General features: G+C 40.8%; 1 protein-coding gene across 3 annotated transcripts in view; it reads left to right on the top strand.

The window, feature by feature from the left end:
* The window catches only part of fgf13a (fibroblast growth factor 13a), a 111,625-nt gene that overhangs the window by 50,101 nt on the left and 42,216 nt on the right, over nucleotides 1–19,308 (top strand). For 2 of the 3 annotated variants that reach the window (XM_046031263.1, XM_046031265.1), the window contains one exon: nucleotides 4,018–4,185. The exons of the other annotated variant lie outside the window; for it this stretch is intronic. In XM_046031263.1, coding sequence (XP_045887219.1) covers nucleotides 4,018–4,185 — 168 coding nt within the window. The remainder of the gene's footprint in view (nucleotides 1–4,017; nucleotides 4,186–19,308) is intronic. 3 annotated transcript variants of the gene reach the window in all.

A 19,308-nucleotide genomic window follows, 5' to 3' on the forward strand; every position in this document is an offset into this window, starting at 1 on the left:
TTAACCCCCCCCCCCCCCCCCTTCTATTTGTACCATTTCTCCTTACGATGAGATTTATTCCTGTCAGAGGGGCAAGGACATCTATTGCAGTCTGCTGAAGGTCCAGTGTGGCAACACTGGTGCCTGTAGATCACGACAATCATGAACCTGGGTGACAGCTCACTCTGAGTGGCTGCTTCTAGGCCCTGCTGTGTCATTCATCATGCATCCTTCAATCCCAATATGCGTTTTTCAATAAAGGCTGGGGCAAGGATGAAGGAGACAGGCTGTAAAAGATGGTGCCCACCCCCACCTCAGTTTGTCCTCTTAGCCCCGCTGTAATTTGAAGTCACAGAAAAAAAAATGCTTTAGGATTTGCTAACTTGTAGAATTCTTTTTTCTTTCCCACAAACACCTTCTCAGATTCTTTACTGTAGGTGCTCAAATTCTATTCTACGAATTCTATTCTAAGTCACTTATATGCTCACATTTTTGCTACAGTTGCTGTAGTAAAAATGGTGCAAAACACATTCCCTCTTTGACTTCAGATTTACTGATACCCATGTGTGACTATTTTCTACGACAACAAATTCCACTGTCACAGGGGCTCAGTTGTTTTGCTCCATAATACCTTCTTTTTACGCCGTCACTCAGTTTTATTACTTTAGATGAGCCCGCAGTTAGAGGGTTCATTAATTAACGTCAGCTGGAATTAGACATTTGTTGAAGTTAGAAAATCTCTTCTCCCCGTCTTTCACACACACATCGTCTACCGCGACTATGAGCTCAGTTAGGGATACTTAAACATGAGCTGACAAGAAAGCGAGGACGACTGAGAGGAAACAATGGCAGAGTGCATTAATGTTAGTGCCAGTAAGCAGTTTGACCCTTTGGACAGTTTGTATATTTAACTTTTTTCTATTCAGTGTTGCGCTCGCTCTCGCGCTGTCTCTCTCCCTGTGTGTTTAAAGGTATTATAAAAAGGGCAAATTATCGGTACAGTAGCAACAGCCCTGCCCCGGCTGCGATGGATAGTATCTGTGGGGTATTTAGGACGTTCTGCTGGTGGGGAGGTGTTAATGTAGTAGGTTATCCAGGAGCCTGAAGGAGGCACAGAGATACTGATAAGTCCCGGAGGAGAAAAGGCATGTGGTGATTAATTGCATTGGGTTTGGGACACTCATTACCTGCTGCCTTTCGTGCATGCGAAGGGATCTTGTGTCAGGCAATGGCAGGCCTACTGTATAGTGGAGCTTCTCTTGTTGGCATATGATAATTTATTTTTGGATCTGTCTTCAGGGCTTGTGGCCCAGTTTATGGGCCCTGCTAAAGGGGTGTTTTTGAAAGACATATGCAGCTCAGAAAGTTAGGTCTCCAACTTAACGCCTGTCAGTTTTAATCAGTTGAACATGGTGTCCTCCAGATCAATCTCATCTGCAGTTCAAGTTTCTCAATTCAGTTTTACTATGAAATTTAAATCTGATACAATACTTTAGAATTATTAGATATACACTGACCTGTTAGTGAACACTGAAGCGATAAGGTCGCCTCTTCAAATCCCTGACATACGATAACTATAAAAGAAATACAACACATAAATAAATAGTAAACATTTAAGAAATACATTGGTTTTGGAGGAATTTTGATGATTTGAAATGATCAATAACAGTTCAGGGAGTTCACTTTTGTTTCGGTGTAGGAGACAACCATCAATAATCTTTTGTACAGTCTACTTGACATCTTTATCAATGACCACCTATCTCTAGTTAATTTATCCATGGCTCTGCAAAACCAGAATTAAATGACTGTTTAGAGGCATTGAGAGGCTGTTTCTTTTGTAAGTTCAAGTCTCTAATTCTTTATTTGTATGTCAAGACAAGGTATTTCTCTGTTTTGTTAAGGCAGGGTCTGCATAGTATATGCATGCCCTACAATAAAATGCTTCCCCCTCTTTAACCAATTTATTTATGATGATTGTTGTTGTTGTTGAGTGTGCCACCTTACTCCCATTGCCAGGCTTATTTGGCATACCGTACGCAATTAGAGCGAACAGTTGAACACTGGAGTTAATTTTTATGTGTGTAAAGGGTTTTATTAAGAAAAGTAAATCTACAGCCAATCATTAGCAGTTACGTTTTGGCTCTTTATTTTGAATTGCTTCTGAAAAGGATGTCGGTGAATAAAAAATGAATACAGTGCAGAAATTTACTGTAGTTTGCAACTGGAAACATTGCACCCACGCAGGTCTGATTATTACCCACTCGTCCTTAGAGCAGTATAGTCAAATTTTTTCAGGATTCATTCATAAAACTATGTTAACATAGAGTAAATAAACCTTTGCTTTACATTCTTAGTAAGCATAGATATTGATTAAAGTCTCGTTTGGTTTTGTTTTCAGTCACTGTGCCTTTAACTTCTAATTAGTAAGTTTTACCACACAGTTTTTTGTACATTTGTAGTTTTTACCAGTGTTCGGTATGTTCTGATTCTGCCTGTCATTTTAAGGAATATTTAAAACAATTTTAATTGCACCCATCAGCCCTCTAATACATGTGGTCTTGTTCTTGTTTGTGTTTTAGACACAATGGGGAAAAGAGGTCTGTGTGCTTCTTGATCTTGTTAATGTAAAGAAGCCACCATATGCGCTCTGTGTGAAAATACTGTGCATGGAAGTCATTGTCTGGGAGTCTGTCTACATAATGTTTTAGTTTATATGTAGCAGTTTAGAGTATTCTTACTGGGGGTAGAAAGTGAGGCAGTAATGTAATATATTCATGTTTCAGCTTTCTGAAAAAGCTGCCTGAGGTTTAGATGCACTACAAGATTGTGATATTATCAGAGTACGAGAACAGAGGATATCAGGTCATCAAGACCAACTCTCTCTGTGAAAATGTTTCGTGAGTTACATGTGTAAATTTTTAACACTATTCATGATGCCATTTTTTATGGTGAATTTAGTTAAAACTGAAAATTGAAAATAATTATGTTGGTCACACTTGTCATAAATGGAGGCCGGATTAAGTATTGTAGTAGTTCAATAGTGGCTACAGATTAACAGCCATCTCTATAGTCATTTTAAGTAGTAAATGTGTCAGAGCGAGGCATGCCACTCAAATCCATTAGAGAAAGAAGATACAGTTTATTTGGGCTGATTCACTTTTAGCTAATCCATCAACCTAGAGAAAATAGGTCAGTGATCAAAGTCAAGCAGGGACCCAGAAGAGGACAGATTCAGAAGATCCAATACATACAGACAGAAACACAGGGCTTTTTCACAGGATCCCAGTCCAGAATTCCTAGAGACACATATGCAGATTGATGGTTTAGATGCTCTCCTTAACATCACTTACATTAAGCATGACTTCATAAAAGCAAGTCTGGCCACTCCAGTGTGACCTGGAGGCCTGTGCATGCCTTTGCATCTGCTTGCCTACTCATACAGTAAATTGGGCAGATATGTGGTGAACGGGGCGGGGGGCATAATCACTCACCACCTGAGACAGTCAGTCGATCAGTTTCAGTGATGCCGACTTGGATAGTAGCAGACTGCACGCCTACCTTGCAATCCCACAACCTCTTAGTCCTCTACCAGCCCAACAGTCACCTCATTTAGTGCAGCAGTACGTGGTTCTGTGTCTGCTACAAGCCTGCCATAACACTGATTCTGAACTTTGAACTGTTGTTCCGTTTACCCTTTCTTTTTGTTATTTTGTCACTTTTCCTTTTCAGTGACCAAGGATATATTTAACTGTGCCCCACTGTTGTTAGTTGTCTTTAATTTGAGTTGTTTTGTGAGCTTTGTGTTCTTGATCTAAGCCTATCTATTTCTTTCATATTCTCTTCTGTCCCCCTCTCCTCTCTCTTCCTTCTCCCCCTCTTTCACTACAGTAGCCTACTGTTATTTAAAGATATTGCTGTTGCTATATTTGTGATGTATTTTTATTTGCCTGTGTTTCTGCCTTGTGTTGTTGTTTTCTTTTGTTTCTGTGTGTTGTGAGCCTTCTAACCCCAGTTCATTCTGTTATGGCACCACCGCAGTCCAGGATGACGCTGCCCCAGGTACCCAGGAGTACATTATGTTACGGCAGGACTCCATCCATTCTGCGGATATAAGGAGTAAAGGGTCCCCCTTTCGTGCTAAGTGTCACGAAATCTTCTGCTGCCCGCTGAAGCAAGCCGTCCACAAAGAGAGCACAGAGCCAGAAGGTTTGTTTGCACCCTCCCCTTGTTTTGATTTGCTGATGCTCCTCATATCCCCTTCCCACTCCCATCTTGTTTTCCCCCCTCTCTCATATTCTGTGTGAACTGATAGTTCTCCGCCCCTCCAAACTAAGTTCTCTTTCATTCCTGTCCCATTTTTTGAGAGCATCTGTCGTGTTTCTGGTCCTTCCTAGCATGTATGTATATATGTGTGTGTGTGTGTGTGTGTGTGTGTGTGTGTGCATGAACATGTGCGTGCATGCCAGTGTGAGTGCTAGTGAGTATGTTTGGGTATAGCATAAGACCAAATGCCTAGGGCATGTTTGCCTATAGAGAACCTGCAGGAGGACATCTCTCCCTGGGCCCTTCTGCTCCCATCCAGTATGGTGTGTTTGTGTGAGTGTGTATGTATGTGTGCGTATGTGTGTCTGCTGCACACCCCGTATGTTGGACTGAGGAGCATAGCATCTGTAGCTCCCGTCTACTCCTCCCTTCCCCAAACCATTAACTCGGTCATTTCCACCCTGAGGCGCATGCACAGACCAAAACAAAGTGCAAAAGAAAAGGGGTTACAGATAGAGGCAGCTGCTGCCCCAATGAGTTCAATGACTAGGCAATTTCACTATGTGCTTCCACTTCACCTGGCCTCATAGAGCAAAACAAGGTGAAACTCTTTTATCTTCCTGTCCTGAAAACTATGTGAGATTTAAATGTTTCATATTCATGACGATACAGTGATCTACTCAGCTACAGACTGCAAGTCAGCAACCCCCTATCACCACCACCCTGTTCCTTGTGCTTCCTATGCTTTTGCTTGTGGCTCTATGGTCTTGGTGGCTGCAGCTTACCCTCGTGATGAGTCCTTCCTTTCTTGCCTACATCCCTAACCTTACTCCCCCCGCCTTCTGTAACCTTGTCCACCTTTTCCCCTACCTCTATTTCCATTTCCTTTTTTAGTGCTTGCAGCAGCATGAGGATAGGCCTGCATACTGTATATGTTATCAGCCATTAGACAGTTAGGACACTCAGTAAAGTTAAAATTTTAAAAATTCCTTTGTGCTCCAAGCATGCTACCATACCCCGCACTTGGCACTTGGACTCTTTTACTGCCTCATTTATCATCTTTCCCTCAGTAGAGTGCTAAGATTGTAGAAAGTGCTTTCCTTTGCAGACTTCCTAATAGGTAAGGTATGAATTGTCTCACTATTGATATGTTTTCTGCAATGTGCTGCACTGTCTTCTGGGCTGTGTTTGGAACAGTATCAGCTAACCTGTTGATGGGTATCTGTGTAACTGCTGAAGGACTCAAACACATACACTTATCCTTGTGAGAGAGAGGGAGAGAGCCGGAGAGAGAGATAAAGCAGTGGAATACAAGCGGCGGTCTGGCTAGAAAAGTACAGATGTATTATTCAGTTTGGCTGCAGCTCCAGTTGGACGTGACTGAATTTACAAAGGAAGGAGGGGGGACTACTGCTGTTACGTAAGCTATTCATGAAGACGTCATTAATGTTGATGCATGATGTGGATGGAAACTGTATTTAACCATGTGTGGAGCAGGCTATACATACCCAGAAACACAAAATATACAGAGGTGTCTGCTAACAATCTTGCTAAAAAAAAGGCATAAATAACACAAACACAAAAAATACTTAGTGAGGTAGCAGACATTGATATATTTTACCTTTGTTGGAAAAATGATATCTGACTTGAAAAGAAAAACTACAAGGCTGTATGTTTTGAGAGATCTGAGTAGTCAGCTTTGTCATATTGTTACCATGGCAACAACATTCCCAATGCTTTTCATATATTCTAGATACTTGAACACTTAGCTACACGTTAGATTGGCTTTGTAAGTCACAGTGGATTGCAGCTATTATACTGTAAGTAGTAGTAAGCAAATCGAAAAGGCATTGTCTAAGATTTTACTGACATTTGTTGCTGGATGCTGGAGTGTGTATGCTGTTGGTGAGTCACTGACCGTGACAGGTGCTCTGAAAGGAACACATATTAAGCTAACGTTTCCTCTGAGTCAAATTCTTCTGATCCATATCCCAGCGCTGCATGGAGGTAGAAACCAAGATATTGGTTTCACAAGTCACTGGAGACATGCTTGACAGAGCAACACATAAGCGGCGCATGGACTTGGACTGTAGCACCCCAAAAGATGAGTTCAAATCATATCACTTCATCTCTGTTGAGCTGCAGCTAGCATAAGAACACAGACAGAGAGCATTGGAGTCCATCCGCAGGTTGGTGTGTGCTGCCTGCTGTCAATCAGACAGTTTGATCTCTGGCTTACTCTCCTTATCGCTGTCACCACCTCTCGATTCCTCTTCATTCAATCATTCTCTCCTGTGTCTCTGTTTGGCTCTGTTCTGTTTCTCCACAGCAAAAACAAAAGAAGGTGCCCAAGGGGGCCAATCTGTGTAAATATACCATCCATAATTTAGACAACTGCAAGACTTTGTGTTCATAGTTCCAGACTGTGCAATATATACACAGCCACACAGATATCCATAGAGAACTGTAAACACAGACATATACAGTATCAGCATTATACAGTGTGTACGTTTTCATTGGTGGGAGATAAACTCAAGGAAGGAGTATTTTTCTAGTTGAATTTGGCAGTGTTGTGCATTTGTAGCCCCAGATTTGAAATGGAAAACTCACTGTTAATTAGAAATATTTTCACTTCCTATGCACTGGCTGCTACAGAGGCTGTCCTGGCTGTGACTCACAAGAGGAATTTTGCCTCACATTGGCGGACATTAGATCATAGGAGTTTTAAAATGCTAAATGACTTAGACATTTCAGTGCAACAGAGCTGTCTGCTCTTAAATTGCAGAAATCTTTTTTCTCTCTAAAAAGTATCCTCATCTCAACATCCTCATCGCACATACACACACACACGCACAAACACTTGCTCTAGGTCTCACACACATTCATATTTTCTCTATCTGCTCTGACTGAATGCTACTCGTTAAACGTTTAAAGTCACCATACCATCAAGATTCACACAAATAGTGTTATAGTTTATCCAGCTGTTTTCAGGGTCAAGAATTAAACTCAAAGCCCAAACGTTGTTTATTTTGAGACGAGCATTAGTGTCTAAAACATTAGCATTGAAAGGATAGGTTCAGAATTTTTCAAATCCGTCTAGTTCAAGTACCAGAAACACTGGTTTTGCATGTGTTATCCTTTATCTACAAATCACATTACTGCTGACCTTTTGGTAAATCATGCAATACATTGTTAGGGTGACTTCCAACCCCATAGGCGGCCTTTGGTTTCTGTTCATTTCAATAAAGCTTATAGATTTTTGAAACTTGCTTGAGACTGGTAATCCATCATAATGACCACTGTGCTGCTCTTGCTTAATGACGTTAATGTTTTTGTATGGTAATGCAGTTGTAAGCAGGCACTGTTCTGAAAACTGCAATCAAGGCTGATTTGATATCTGAGTTTTAATTGTGCAGGCCCACTGCAGGGAGGTACATTTTGTGGAGTAGTGGTTCTACTAGCAAAGTCTAACCAGGCCATTATAAACTACATAGGCTACATCAACTTCAGGTAATCACAGCCACCAGTGAGCTCTGGGATGCACTAGCTAAAGCAATGTAATGAAATCAGTAATGTGATATGTCTCTGTCCAGTACCCACGGGCCACGTTGCTCAACATTCAGGCCACTATTTAATCAGTTTCAACCTTATTGACAATATAACTCATCTGCCGCCCACTCAGCCAAGAAAATGTAAGCAGAAGTGCAAGAGGAATGAGTAGTAGCCCCGTCCATTTCCCACACCCAATGTAAAATGCATGGCCGTGATTCACCACAAAGTTGACACAGCGCAATTACATTTCAGGGGGCCAGTGTCTCACCTTATAACAGAGTATCCCATTGCAATGTCTCACCGAGTCCTGTACACTACTACAATGTTGACAAGAAGCAATCATGCAGCCTCAGGATGCCCTCCTGCTCCAATAACAGCTTGTTTAACTTTCTTTCCATTGCAGTATGTCTTTCTGCATGCAAGCAACAACTCTGTTTGTCTAAGTCAATACATAAATAGACTATACATGAATAAATAATGTGTATGATAATGTGATTTGCTCCTTGAGAGTAGGCTGGCAGGAGAGTGTCTTAATGTCACATCAGTGTAGTTCTGCTGTGCTTACCTGACCTCTCTGGTTGCCTGGAAAGAGCATGTGTGAGCATTTTGCATCAAATCAAGGTTTTAACATGGGCCTTGACTCTTAACTTAACTAACTTAAGAAGCTTTTATTCCCTTTAACAGCAGATAATAATAAGAGCAAGAATTAAAGCAACAATGAGACAATATCTATGTCAAATAGTGTTTTGTTAGCCTAGTTGACATTGCAAATTAAATTTCAGCCTTTCTAAAGCAACAGTGACCACTACAAAAAGGGAAATAAAAACGGTTACAGTGCACCATGCTTGCATGTATTTTCATCTGTAAGAGCAAAATAGTTGGCTTCAACCTGCACAACTGAACATGCTCTTTTAACTGTTACCAACCGTATACTTGTTCAAAATGTTTTTTTATTGGCAATGTCAATCCATTTTATAAAACATTTCTTCGACAATATGAACAATATGAACATAAATATAAATTCTCAAAATAATGCAAAAATAGTCATGTTTCTATCCATTTTTTATATGTAATTCCAAAATGTGCATGAAAACATCTGGCTGAATCAGACCTCTGTCTGTCTTTCTGACCCTCACTCTTGGTATAAGCTGTTAGTATAATATAACATAAACATGTTTCAATACATGCTGCAACACAGAGAAAGTCATCACATTAGCAGCGGGACAAAAGAAACATTTGTGGTCACTGTAGTGGGACGAAAGTAACACTTGTTACTTTTGGCTAAAGTAACAAGTGTTACTTTCGTCCGGACAGGACGAAAAACTCTGACAGGGCAAACTTCACTGTGTGTTAAAGCACTAAATAACCTGTAGATTAATCATTACTGTGACACATGAAACGAGACACACAACTTGTAATTCAAAAAACAGTACCGCTTCAGAAATTTACTTGCCGTGCTCGAAAACAGTTTTCCCGAAGACGGCCGCGGAAAACAACGAAATCATGCCATATTTGGCAGCTCCATCAAGGGTTGCGTGCTGAAGGTGCTGTCACAGCTTGGACTGCAAATGCAGTCAGGGTTCTGAAAAAATCGCCTTGTTACTTTTGGCCCAGCTTATCCCTACATATGGCACATTATTGGAGTTATTTGCATCAATAGCACGCAACCTGTCAGCTAAGTCAACTGCTTGCCGTTGTTCGTCCTTGAAAATGGCAAATTCAGTAGTAGACCAGTGAGAGGTTTTATCTCATCAATCTATATCTGTTGAATCAGACTGCATACAATGCACTATATTTGGGGTGGTGATGGATAATACGCCTGCCTTTGGTGTGAGAGACCAGGCTTTACTTCCCCACTGTGACATGCCCACCAATGTGTCCCTGAGCAAGACACTAGTTGCTCCAGAGGCGTGACCTCTGACATGTATAGCATGTATAGCAATTGTCAATGTAATGTAATATTTATATTGTATGCTTTGGCACTAAAAATGTATTTAATTTCTCTTACGCAAATAGTAATTAGTTAGTAGTTGAAATAATTAATATTTTCTGCACACCAAGGGATAAAATGATGCAGGTATGGCACAGTAGTAATATGCTGTTTAATATTCCTAATAGCCAAATGCAGCATGTGTAGTTATCCTCCATGTCCACATCATCAGTTTTACTCTTGACGCAGATAGTCCCCATCACTCCCACTGCCTAACTCAGACCTTCACACAGCTTGACACTAAAATCCCATCTTAGGTCACTAATAGATATGCTGTATTATTGTTTTGTTCAGTAGAATTCCTGTTGAACTACAGGCTGGCAATAAATCTGAGCTAAACGGGAACCATCAGTAGAGTAGTCAGGTTGTAGTAACTGTGACACAAGCAGTGTGTAAGTTCTCCCCAGAGTAAACAAGCGTTAAGCTATTTAATTGGGGCAATGAGGGAAACTGCTGAGTCGGCACCACGTTAATGGGATGCTAGCAAAGTGGCTCCTGACAGCTGCCAGGATAGAGATTACAGATACACACAAATTAGTGTAATTTATTGGGAAGAATAAGACATTTAATGTATTACACATTTTTAAGCAGCATAACATGTTATGTAACTCCTGTAGAGAAAGATTGAAGTGTGGTATGTACAGTACTCTCTTCTATGATCTTCAACCTAAAACTACAACGTACTCCCTACACTCTTCAGAGATGGCAGCGACACAGACCCTAATGCTCACTCTCCAAGTGCTTAACTTAATAAACCTCATACTTTGTGGACTGAACAGACTGGACCTGTATTTGTCAATAATGTCACATTATTAATAGTTTCTTCAACAGCTCCCGAATGGCAGTGGTGGTGTTCATGAGTTGTTCATGAGTGTATGTTTTTGTTTTCCTGTATTGAATGGGCAGTTAGCTCGTCTGAGGACCATCACGTAAAGTTACTATGTGTAAATTTTTGTTGTCTTCATGGCATTTATAAAATAACTAAAAATAAGTTCTTGTTGGTTGATAAATTAGATAATCGTGTGTTGCTTTCAGCTACTGATTCTCAGTATTTTCAAAATCGGAAATTTCAAATCCTGCAAAGAGTATAGTTATAGAGTAGTTTTAATGAAATGTAGATCCAGAAATTTATATAAAGCTTATTGTTCTAATTGTATACAATTAGACTCACAGAATGCATGATGGTGCAAGATACTGTAGTGAATAGTACATTTACTGTACTTGTACTGTAATAAAGTAATACAGTTTTGTGAATATATGAAAATCTTTGGCTTCCCACACATAGAATTATAAATGTACCAAGTGGGAGGGATTTTGCTGTTTCCATCATGGTAACTAATGGTCCGTATTGTTATATGGCGAAACAAAATGAAGCAAGGGCTCTACTAATAGTTTACATTTAGTCTCTTCAAGTCCTTGAGGGTGCTGCCAGCCAGGAGCCAAAGTCAAAAGAATTTACAAGTTAGACGAGCACTCGTTAATTTTCTTCTGATATGTGGTTATCTTAATGTGTGTGTGAATGGTTGTTTGTCTATGTGTCAGCCCTTTGATAAACTGGCAATGGCTGGCATTGGCTCCAGCCCCTGTGCAACCCTGCACGGATAAGCGGTTAAAGATGATGGATGGATGTGGTTCTCTCTGTTTGCTGCAAAAGTGCCGTATTGGTCAGACTCTACTCCGCAGTTAAGGCAATTGTACTGAATACGGAATACCACACCTGGAGGGTCACACATTTAATCCTTATTTCCTTCCCGTTGTACCCATCCACTACCGTCAGTTGGGCCATGTCTCCTGTCGAGATGTTGTCAGGTTGGACAATCTGTTCCACCAAGCATGGTGGTCGGTAAAGCTTACAAAAATAATGCATACGCACTTGAATGTCTGATCACACTGGCATCTCAGTGCTAGTATTTGTAAAATAGTGTTTAAACTAAAATCAAAATGTATTACAAAATGCTACATTGTGGCACCTGACATCAAAGATTGATTGCACTGTGACTATTTAAGACCTAAAAAGTTCAACAGGGGACACCAGAACTGCCTAAGCACCACATTAGTGGAAACTGAGAGAATAACAGGCCAGTTTGGCTCTGACACATACGTAGGCAGTTGGAGGGTCATCTTGGGTGCTGGCAGGGTTATGTAAAGACCTCGCATGTTTCATCTCAGGGGGCACCAATTAATGTGCCAGCCTGCCAGCCAGGGCTGATGTTGACTAGGATTCTTACAGGCACCCAATTTCTCCCATCATGTTGGCTGCCAGCCACTGGGAAGGATTGGCTGTTCCAGGGAGCCTGACAGAACCCAGATTAAGGACCAGAAAAGTCTAGGTGTCCTCCACATACAGAGGATTTACTGTATAGTGATATTGCCAGATGTTGGAGGAAAGTTGGTTAGCGTACATTCAAGAACCTTTAGTCAGAATTGTAACAACAGTTGTGTTAAATGCTGTGCCTGCCAGACAGTGTTTCTGTCTTCTTCCCCCGCCTAGCTTTCTTGGTTTTACGTTTGTGTGCTGCACCAGGGACAAAGTGTTTGTTTACTTCCTTCTCAATTGTGATTAAATGTCTGGAAAATGTCGAGGGTATTCTGCACTTGCCTTAGCCTATTTAATGCAGACTCAGTGATCCATGTGCGGTGCAATGTCCTCCCCAACTTTGGAACAGCGACTACTATAAAAACAAACAGCTATAGCATCCACGTTATATATTGATATTATTCATTTCATCATTATAGTTAAGACATTTCTGCATTGTGAGGGCTTGATAAATAGATTTTACAGTCCCCCAAATCATTATACTGAATTACAGTGTCTGTTTACATTTAGTATTCTTATTCTTTCAGTTTTATTCTTATTTTTCACCCCTGATCTGTTTGCTCAACCTTACAAGTCCACAGATTTGTTAATCTGAATGACAATACAAGTGTATTGCACTGTAATATATACAAATTTGTGCATGTATGTGTCATAGTTCAAAAAGTCAGACCTCTTACTCTCACTCAAATTTGAAAGCCTAGAATGTGCATATTATATTGGTCTATCCCAAAGTAATTTCTTTGAATAAAGTGAAATCTCCATCAGAAAATAAAATCAAACAGGAAAAACTTATATTTAATGAAATCACTTAATATTTAAATGAACAGCAGTCTACTCAAACATTATATAATATTGTTTTCATCATTAGTAGTCCAGTGTGATCGCTCAAGGTTATTGTAAATGTCTGTGCCCGGACAATGGATGGGTTAGACATAAATAATGCATACTGTTAAGGAAATGGTAATTCTTAAACTGTCAAAGAGTGCGCTCTGTTGCTTCCCCCTTTGGCAGTCCTCTCCCCTTCGTCAGAGCCCTCCAGCATGCATTACTGTTCACAGTGCTGCTCCATTACCCTCTGCAGGTGTTTGTCAAATGAGCCCTGATGTACGTAACTCAATTGGCCTGTCTGACGTGCCTTTTACCTCAAACAAGCTCAGGCAGCGTGTAGTGCTCTCGTGTCGCACAGTGTTATTTCCCCTCATCGTTCTCACTACACACAAACACACACCCCTCAGTCAGGTGTCTTGCATCAGTATGCTGTGAACATGAAGCCCGCGAGTCATTATCTTAGACCCAAATCTAATTTTACAGCATGCATACGAGCGAGCAAGCGGGACAGGCCGGTGTATTGGACCGAATAAACAACATAGAGGTGTTGCGTGTGTGGCTGTGCTGAACCTTCGCTGTCAGGTCCAGCTGAGACACGGCAGGATGCTTGCTCACATACTAACAGAGATGCATACACATGCAGACAACTGCAGCAATGAAGACAGACTACTCCAGTAGCTAATTTTACCATTACACAGCCAACCATGCATTGTCCAACCTAGTCAACCCTTCACAATACTCTGCCAAAGTCCTCCTAAAAGCTTCCTCCTGGTCTCAGTGCATTTTGCTTTTGCCTCATTGACCTTTTAAGAGTCCTTTTTTCCCCCCTCAAAACCATTTCGTTTAGCAACTAGCCCCTTAACTTTAACAACACATCTATCCTCTTTGTATTAGGAGCATTATCTGGTGGCAGGTTGTGTGTGTTTGTATGTGCGCTTTTTTCTCTGGGACCTACGGCCTTATGGCAGCCATTAGTATTAGTTTGCTAATCCACTGGCTGGAAAGATAATTAGACATTGCACATCTCAGCAGGCTCTGCCAGCATAAATTGACAGCTGTCTTTCTTTGCCTTTCTCTCTCTCTGTCTCTCTCTCTCATTCTCACACACACAGAAGGAAAGAAAGACAAAAGGTAAAAAAAAAACGCGTACAAAAGTTTGTGTTACATCAGAGTGCTAAACTGTGAACCAAAAAAGACAACTACAGGTTACTTACTACATGTTGTAATAAATGAGTGCCTCTTCAATGTGATAATGAATATACTAACGCTATTGGCTCTTGGCTCTGCACTGTTGGTGTATGTGAGAAGGATGTCATAGGCCTCAGATGCATGTTCAGTGTGATGTAATAGGTAGCAATCAGGAAGACAGGGAGGCAGTCCTTCAGCAGTACTGATGATCACACATAAATCATCACAGCAGGCCAGTGTCACGCAGCCTCCCATCTCTAATCTGTGCTCTTGACTGCCAAAGCCTTGGTTAATATGTCCTAATCTCCTCATGTTATCTCCTCAATTGCAAACACACACATTGACCCTGCTGATGGTGCATATCACAGGTCATGTCTAGACATTCAGCAATTATTATTTTCCTAGTCTGTGGGACAAATCTGATCAAGCAGTACTGAGACAAACTTGCTCTGAGTTGCTGAATAAGGGTGCATGTTTGCGGCAGCTACTTTTGTGAAGTGACAGGGCGTCTGACACAAAACACCACAGCAGCTGTGCTGCTTGGGGAACTTAGCCATGTAATATGATATGGGCTCCAGTCATTTGCACTTATCAATCAGTAACAGAAGGTTTTGTGCAATCATTCAACCATGTTAAAGCATGACCTCTGACTTACTGCACGCCACAGGAGTCGATCTGGCTGGAGGGCCTAATAGAAGGAGAAGCCTGGAGAGAACGAGAGACGAGTTATTTTTCCCTGATCAGGAGTCCCACTCTCACTCACCTCTGCAGTATGTTTTTGTGCTTGCTATGAGAGTAAGCACAATTAGTGTAGCTATGCTGAAGTTGCTAAAGGATTTTAGAGTTTATTGAAATTTGTTATTGAAATGTGTGCGTTAAAAAGCTTTAAAGTCCAGCTTATAGCCCATTAGATCCTTATTACCACAACATTGCAAAAACACATGGAACACATTTAGTTAAATTATCATTGAAAATAGAATCCATTTGGTCCTGACTATTACTGTAGACTAGCCGGAACTGGAATGCAGATCTTGTGGGGAGAAATCTCTCTGTACACCTGTTGCAGTACTGATCACAAGGACTGACAGAGGAAAGGTGGATGCCAAAGAAGTAGAGTTGAAGGATGTAAAGCAGAGGGGGTCTACTTTTTCTCCTCTGCACATGACCAGACACATGAAGTTGTATCTCCAAGCACACCCACAACTACATCCACATCCACACACATCTAATCTTGTGAGGACCCTCATTGGCATTATGCAGTCCCTAGCCCTTAACCTTAACCATCACAACTAAATGCCAAACCCCAACTTTTACCTTAACATAATGCACACTGTGCGAATATATATCTCCTTTGGGGGTCAGTAAAATCTATCCACCCCTCACAATGCAGAAATGTCTTAACTACAATAGTTTAAAACTAAAAAAAGAAGAAAAAAGATAGCAATACATGCCCCCCAACACACACACACAACCAATCTTCTGTTCAGCAGGAGGGACTCGTGAGTTAGGCAATAAATCGTAACAGAAATAAAAGTAGATCAAAATCCCCCCAATACCCACAGTTAGCAGTCCAAATCAAAGAGAAGAAGAAATGAAACTGTTTTTGAGAATAGTAGTTTTCAAAAGCAGTAGGTGGATACCCTAAACGAAACAGTTTGGCATCTTTGTTCTTGCTGTGGACAGCATTTGTAGCTCTAACTTATTATTTTCTTGTTTATACCGTACATCTAGTTTGATTTCCAACAACATACTGTGGCTCATGAATTGCAATACTGCTCAGCAGCTTACTCTCGGCTATCAAATGTGAAAGCATCTCACCTGCACTTGAATGCACCACAAATCATCTATGTTTTCAGTTGCATTGCCATACAATGAGAACATAACTAATACAAAGGCAAAATGTTCACGCTCCACTGTAGTGTTTTGAGCTAAACAAAGTTTCAACCTAAGTGATTCTGCACATGAAATTGTGTTTTCCTACCTTCCTTTTTTCGTGGTTCATGACCTGTGTTTACACATATAAAGGGAGTGAATTTAAGGGTGTATGACACTTAAAAAGATGGTATGAGAATAATTTAGTAGTCTTAGCTTGACATTAGCATGGAAATAGGATTTGTTTGAAGGCTTTCAAAGTTAGGGGCTGCTATTTCACAACAATGCCTAGGACAGAGAAACAAAGAGTTACATTTTGTTTTTTTATTTAGTAGTTGTATTTTAGTTTTAAAAAGTCTTTAAAAACACTGTTTCCAGACACAGTACTGTGGTTACCAGTTGCCCATGTAGTTACCTAGCATTTGTCTGGTGTTCATTTCTTAGCATGATACAATATAAGAAAAGGGATTAGATGTCATTGTGTTATAACTCCAGGCTTCATTATGATTTAACAAGTCCAATGCTTTTCTGCAATAGTGCTGCATTTCATATTATATGCCTAACACAGATCACAGGACACATTGCTGCTTTACTGCTGTGTTTTGGCCTACTTTTTCATACCTCTGTACGGTTCTCTATCAGCTCTGCACAGCTCCTCCCACCTGTTTCAATCCAAACACTGGTCCACTACTATCCATTGTCATTATGTTTCCATTGATTTCTCTGTGTGCTGACTTCACTAACAACACAACACAGCAACTGAAAGTGAGAAGTGGGATATGCTGTGTTGGGTAGGGAACATGACCTATTTACCCACCCACTCCAATAAATTGAGTCACGTCTCCCGTCGTGTTATTCCCAGCTTAGTCGATCTGTTCCACCTAACACGTTGGGGCTTTTAAGTACACTGAAATAATCCATGCCAATCTGCACCATAAAATCACCCTGGTATGTTTACACACATTCTAATCTTTTTGTAAATATATATATATAATAATTTTAACCTCAAGTGTAGGGCCAGAGATTAGTAACCATGTATGACCATTCATCACTTACTATATGAAGGCTCATTTGCCTCCATGCAACTTCCCTGTCAGGCATCATGAGGCATTACTGTGCCATACTCCCCCACCAGAGGGACACACTTTCGTCTAGGAAATGCATCAGTGGCAGGGAAAATCCAGAGTGTGTGTGGCCAGACTAAAATGAGCTTCATTAATGTTCACACCCCGTCCGCTGCACTGCACATTTGACCTCATTGCACAATATTCAGCTATACTTGAGACCAGACAAGGGATGTGATGGGGTTATTCTGAGGACAGAGAACTGGTTAATGGCCAAGATCAGAGTCTATTACAAACACCTGGATGAAAGAAATAACACCTTGATAGGAGTCAGTATTTCTTCTTACCAAGTGAGCACAAGAGAAATCTTTTCATCTTCATTTCTAAATTAAGACACAATGGTGGCTATAGTTTAAGTTTCAAGAATAGCATAGTTTGTGCTTTCATAATTCTCATTAGGAAGTGTCCATCATCTAAAACAACAATGTGTCCTAAATTAGCAACTCTTAAAAAAGAAACAAGCATGACCTTGTGCTCTCATGCCCGTCTCAGAGCTTTCCTTTGTGTCTCCATCAGAAAGTAGACAATTTAAGCCAGCTGGTGTCTGAGATGATGCCTTTAATCTCACTCCACTCCCTTCCTTGATGTGTCATGCTGGAAGGGATATGTAGGACAGCATCACTTCACTTACTGTATTCTGGGACTAAGACTTCTCTTGCTAGACGGATATAATTAGCATGGGGTTATAAATACAAACTTTCAGAAAGTCTAAGCTTCTTTATTTTGGCTGCAGCACACTTCCTTGATTTGTCTTTGATACCAGATGTCCCTCTTCACTCTGACGAGAGCCCATTTCCTGGGTGTGTTCTGGCAAATGGAGGAGGGACAACTTGAAAGAGAATAAAAGTGATTTTGTTATTTATGGTGTTTCAACTCCTAGATGCTGTCTCTCTGTAGCTTTCCCACCGTGATAGATATTGCCAAAGGGCTTTCATTGACTCACCCTCTATGATTCACATTCATATGTGACTGTTCAGTCATCCATTTTAGCAAGGGAGCATCTCCTGCACTTGATTTCCTCCTTCGGCTACCTCCTGTTGTGATGCTGGCAATGATAGATACTGGATATTGTTCAGATAACAGGCATTTAGAGACTCCTATTGCATTTTCCAGGCAGGCTGCCTGCGTGTGTGCATGTGTGTGTCTATTGTGCATGTATGTAGCCTATGTGTGCTTGTTGAATTTATTTATATTATATATATATATATATATATATATATATATACATACATACACACACACACACACACACACACACACACACACACACACACACACACACACACACAGCAAGTGTATATAGATACACATCATGCTGTATGACCTTATCTTCTACTCTCTCTGCCTCAGTTAGCTGATAGCTAACCTAGAACCAGGCATCATGTGCACCTAGTTGATTGTGTAACTTTGTTGTAAGCCCAAAAGTTGCTTTGAACTTGGTCCTCTGCCCTTTGTGCCGCTAAACTGCTTCCCATACAATCTGAACTGAGTCCTGTTTATTGAATCAACCTCATAATGTGGCTTAGTTCTGTATGACCTGATGCTGTTTAAAGTATTTACACTGTCTAGGACTCCCTACACAGCAATCAGTCACAGGGGCTTTTAGCCACCTTCCTCCGGCGTACAACAACATTGGCTATGATTCACCCACAATCTCCCAGGGGACCTGAGAAATGCAGGGTCATGCAATTGGTAGACACATCCACAGACATTACACAACTATGGTCCTCGTACACACACATATTATATTTCAATTTCCATTAGTAGCCCAAACAATACAGTAGCTTACTGACGTCATCTCGTTGATGTTTCATAACCAATACTGTGTGTTAAATAAACCGTGCCTCTTTTTCATATTCCTGCTAAGGACACCTGAGGGACAAAGAGGACATGTCACACTTTGTTATTATCAGAGAGAATCAGCTTGAGGGCCTTTAAGGTTAAACAATAGAAATAGGGAGCCTCTGTGGACTGTATTTTACACACTTGTACATGTCAGGGTAATGAGAGCACATCGCTGGTACAGCATTAGTCATTCAGAGAAGGCTGCTGTCTGAACTCTGGCCATTTCACACACTGTTTGGTGCCTCTGATTGAGATTTCTCTACATCATTATAGCCTCTCTCTCTCTGTCTCTCTCTCACACACTCACACACACACACACACACACACACACACACACACACACACACACA

This window comes from Micropterus dolomieu, linkage group LG19, assembly GCF_021292245.1.
Source record: "Micropterus dolomieu isolate WLL.071019.BEF.003 ecotype Adirondacks linkage group LG19, ASM2129224v1, whole genome shotgun sequence".
In the NCBI taxonomy this organism is placed as follows: Eukaryota; Metazoa; Chordata; class Actinopteri; order Centrarchiformes; family Centrarchidae; genus Micropterus; species Micropterus dolomieu.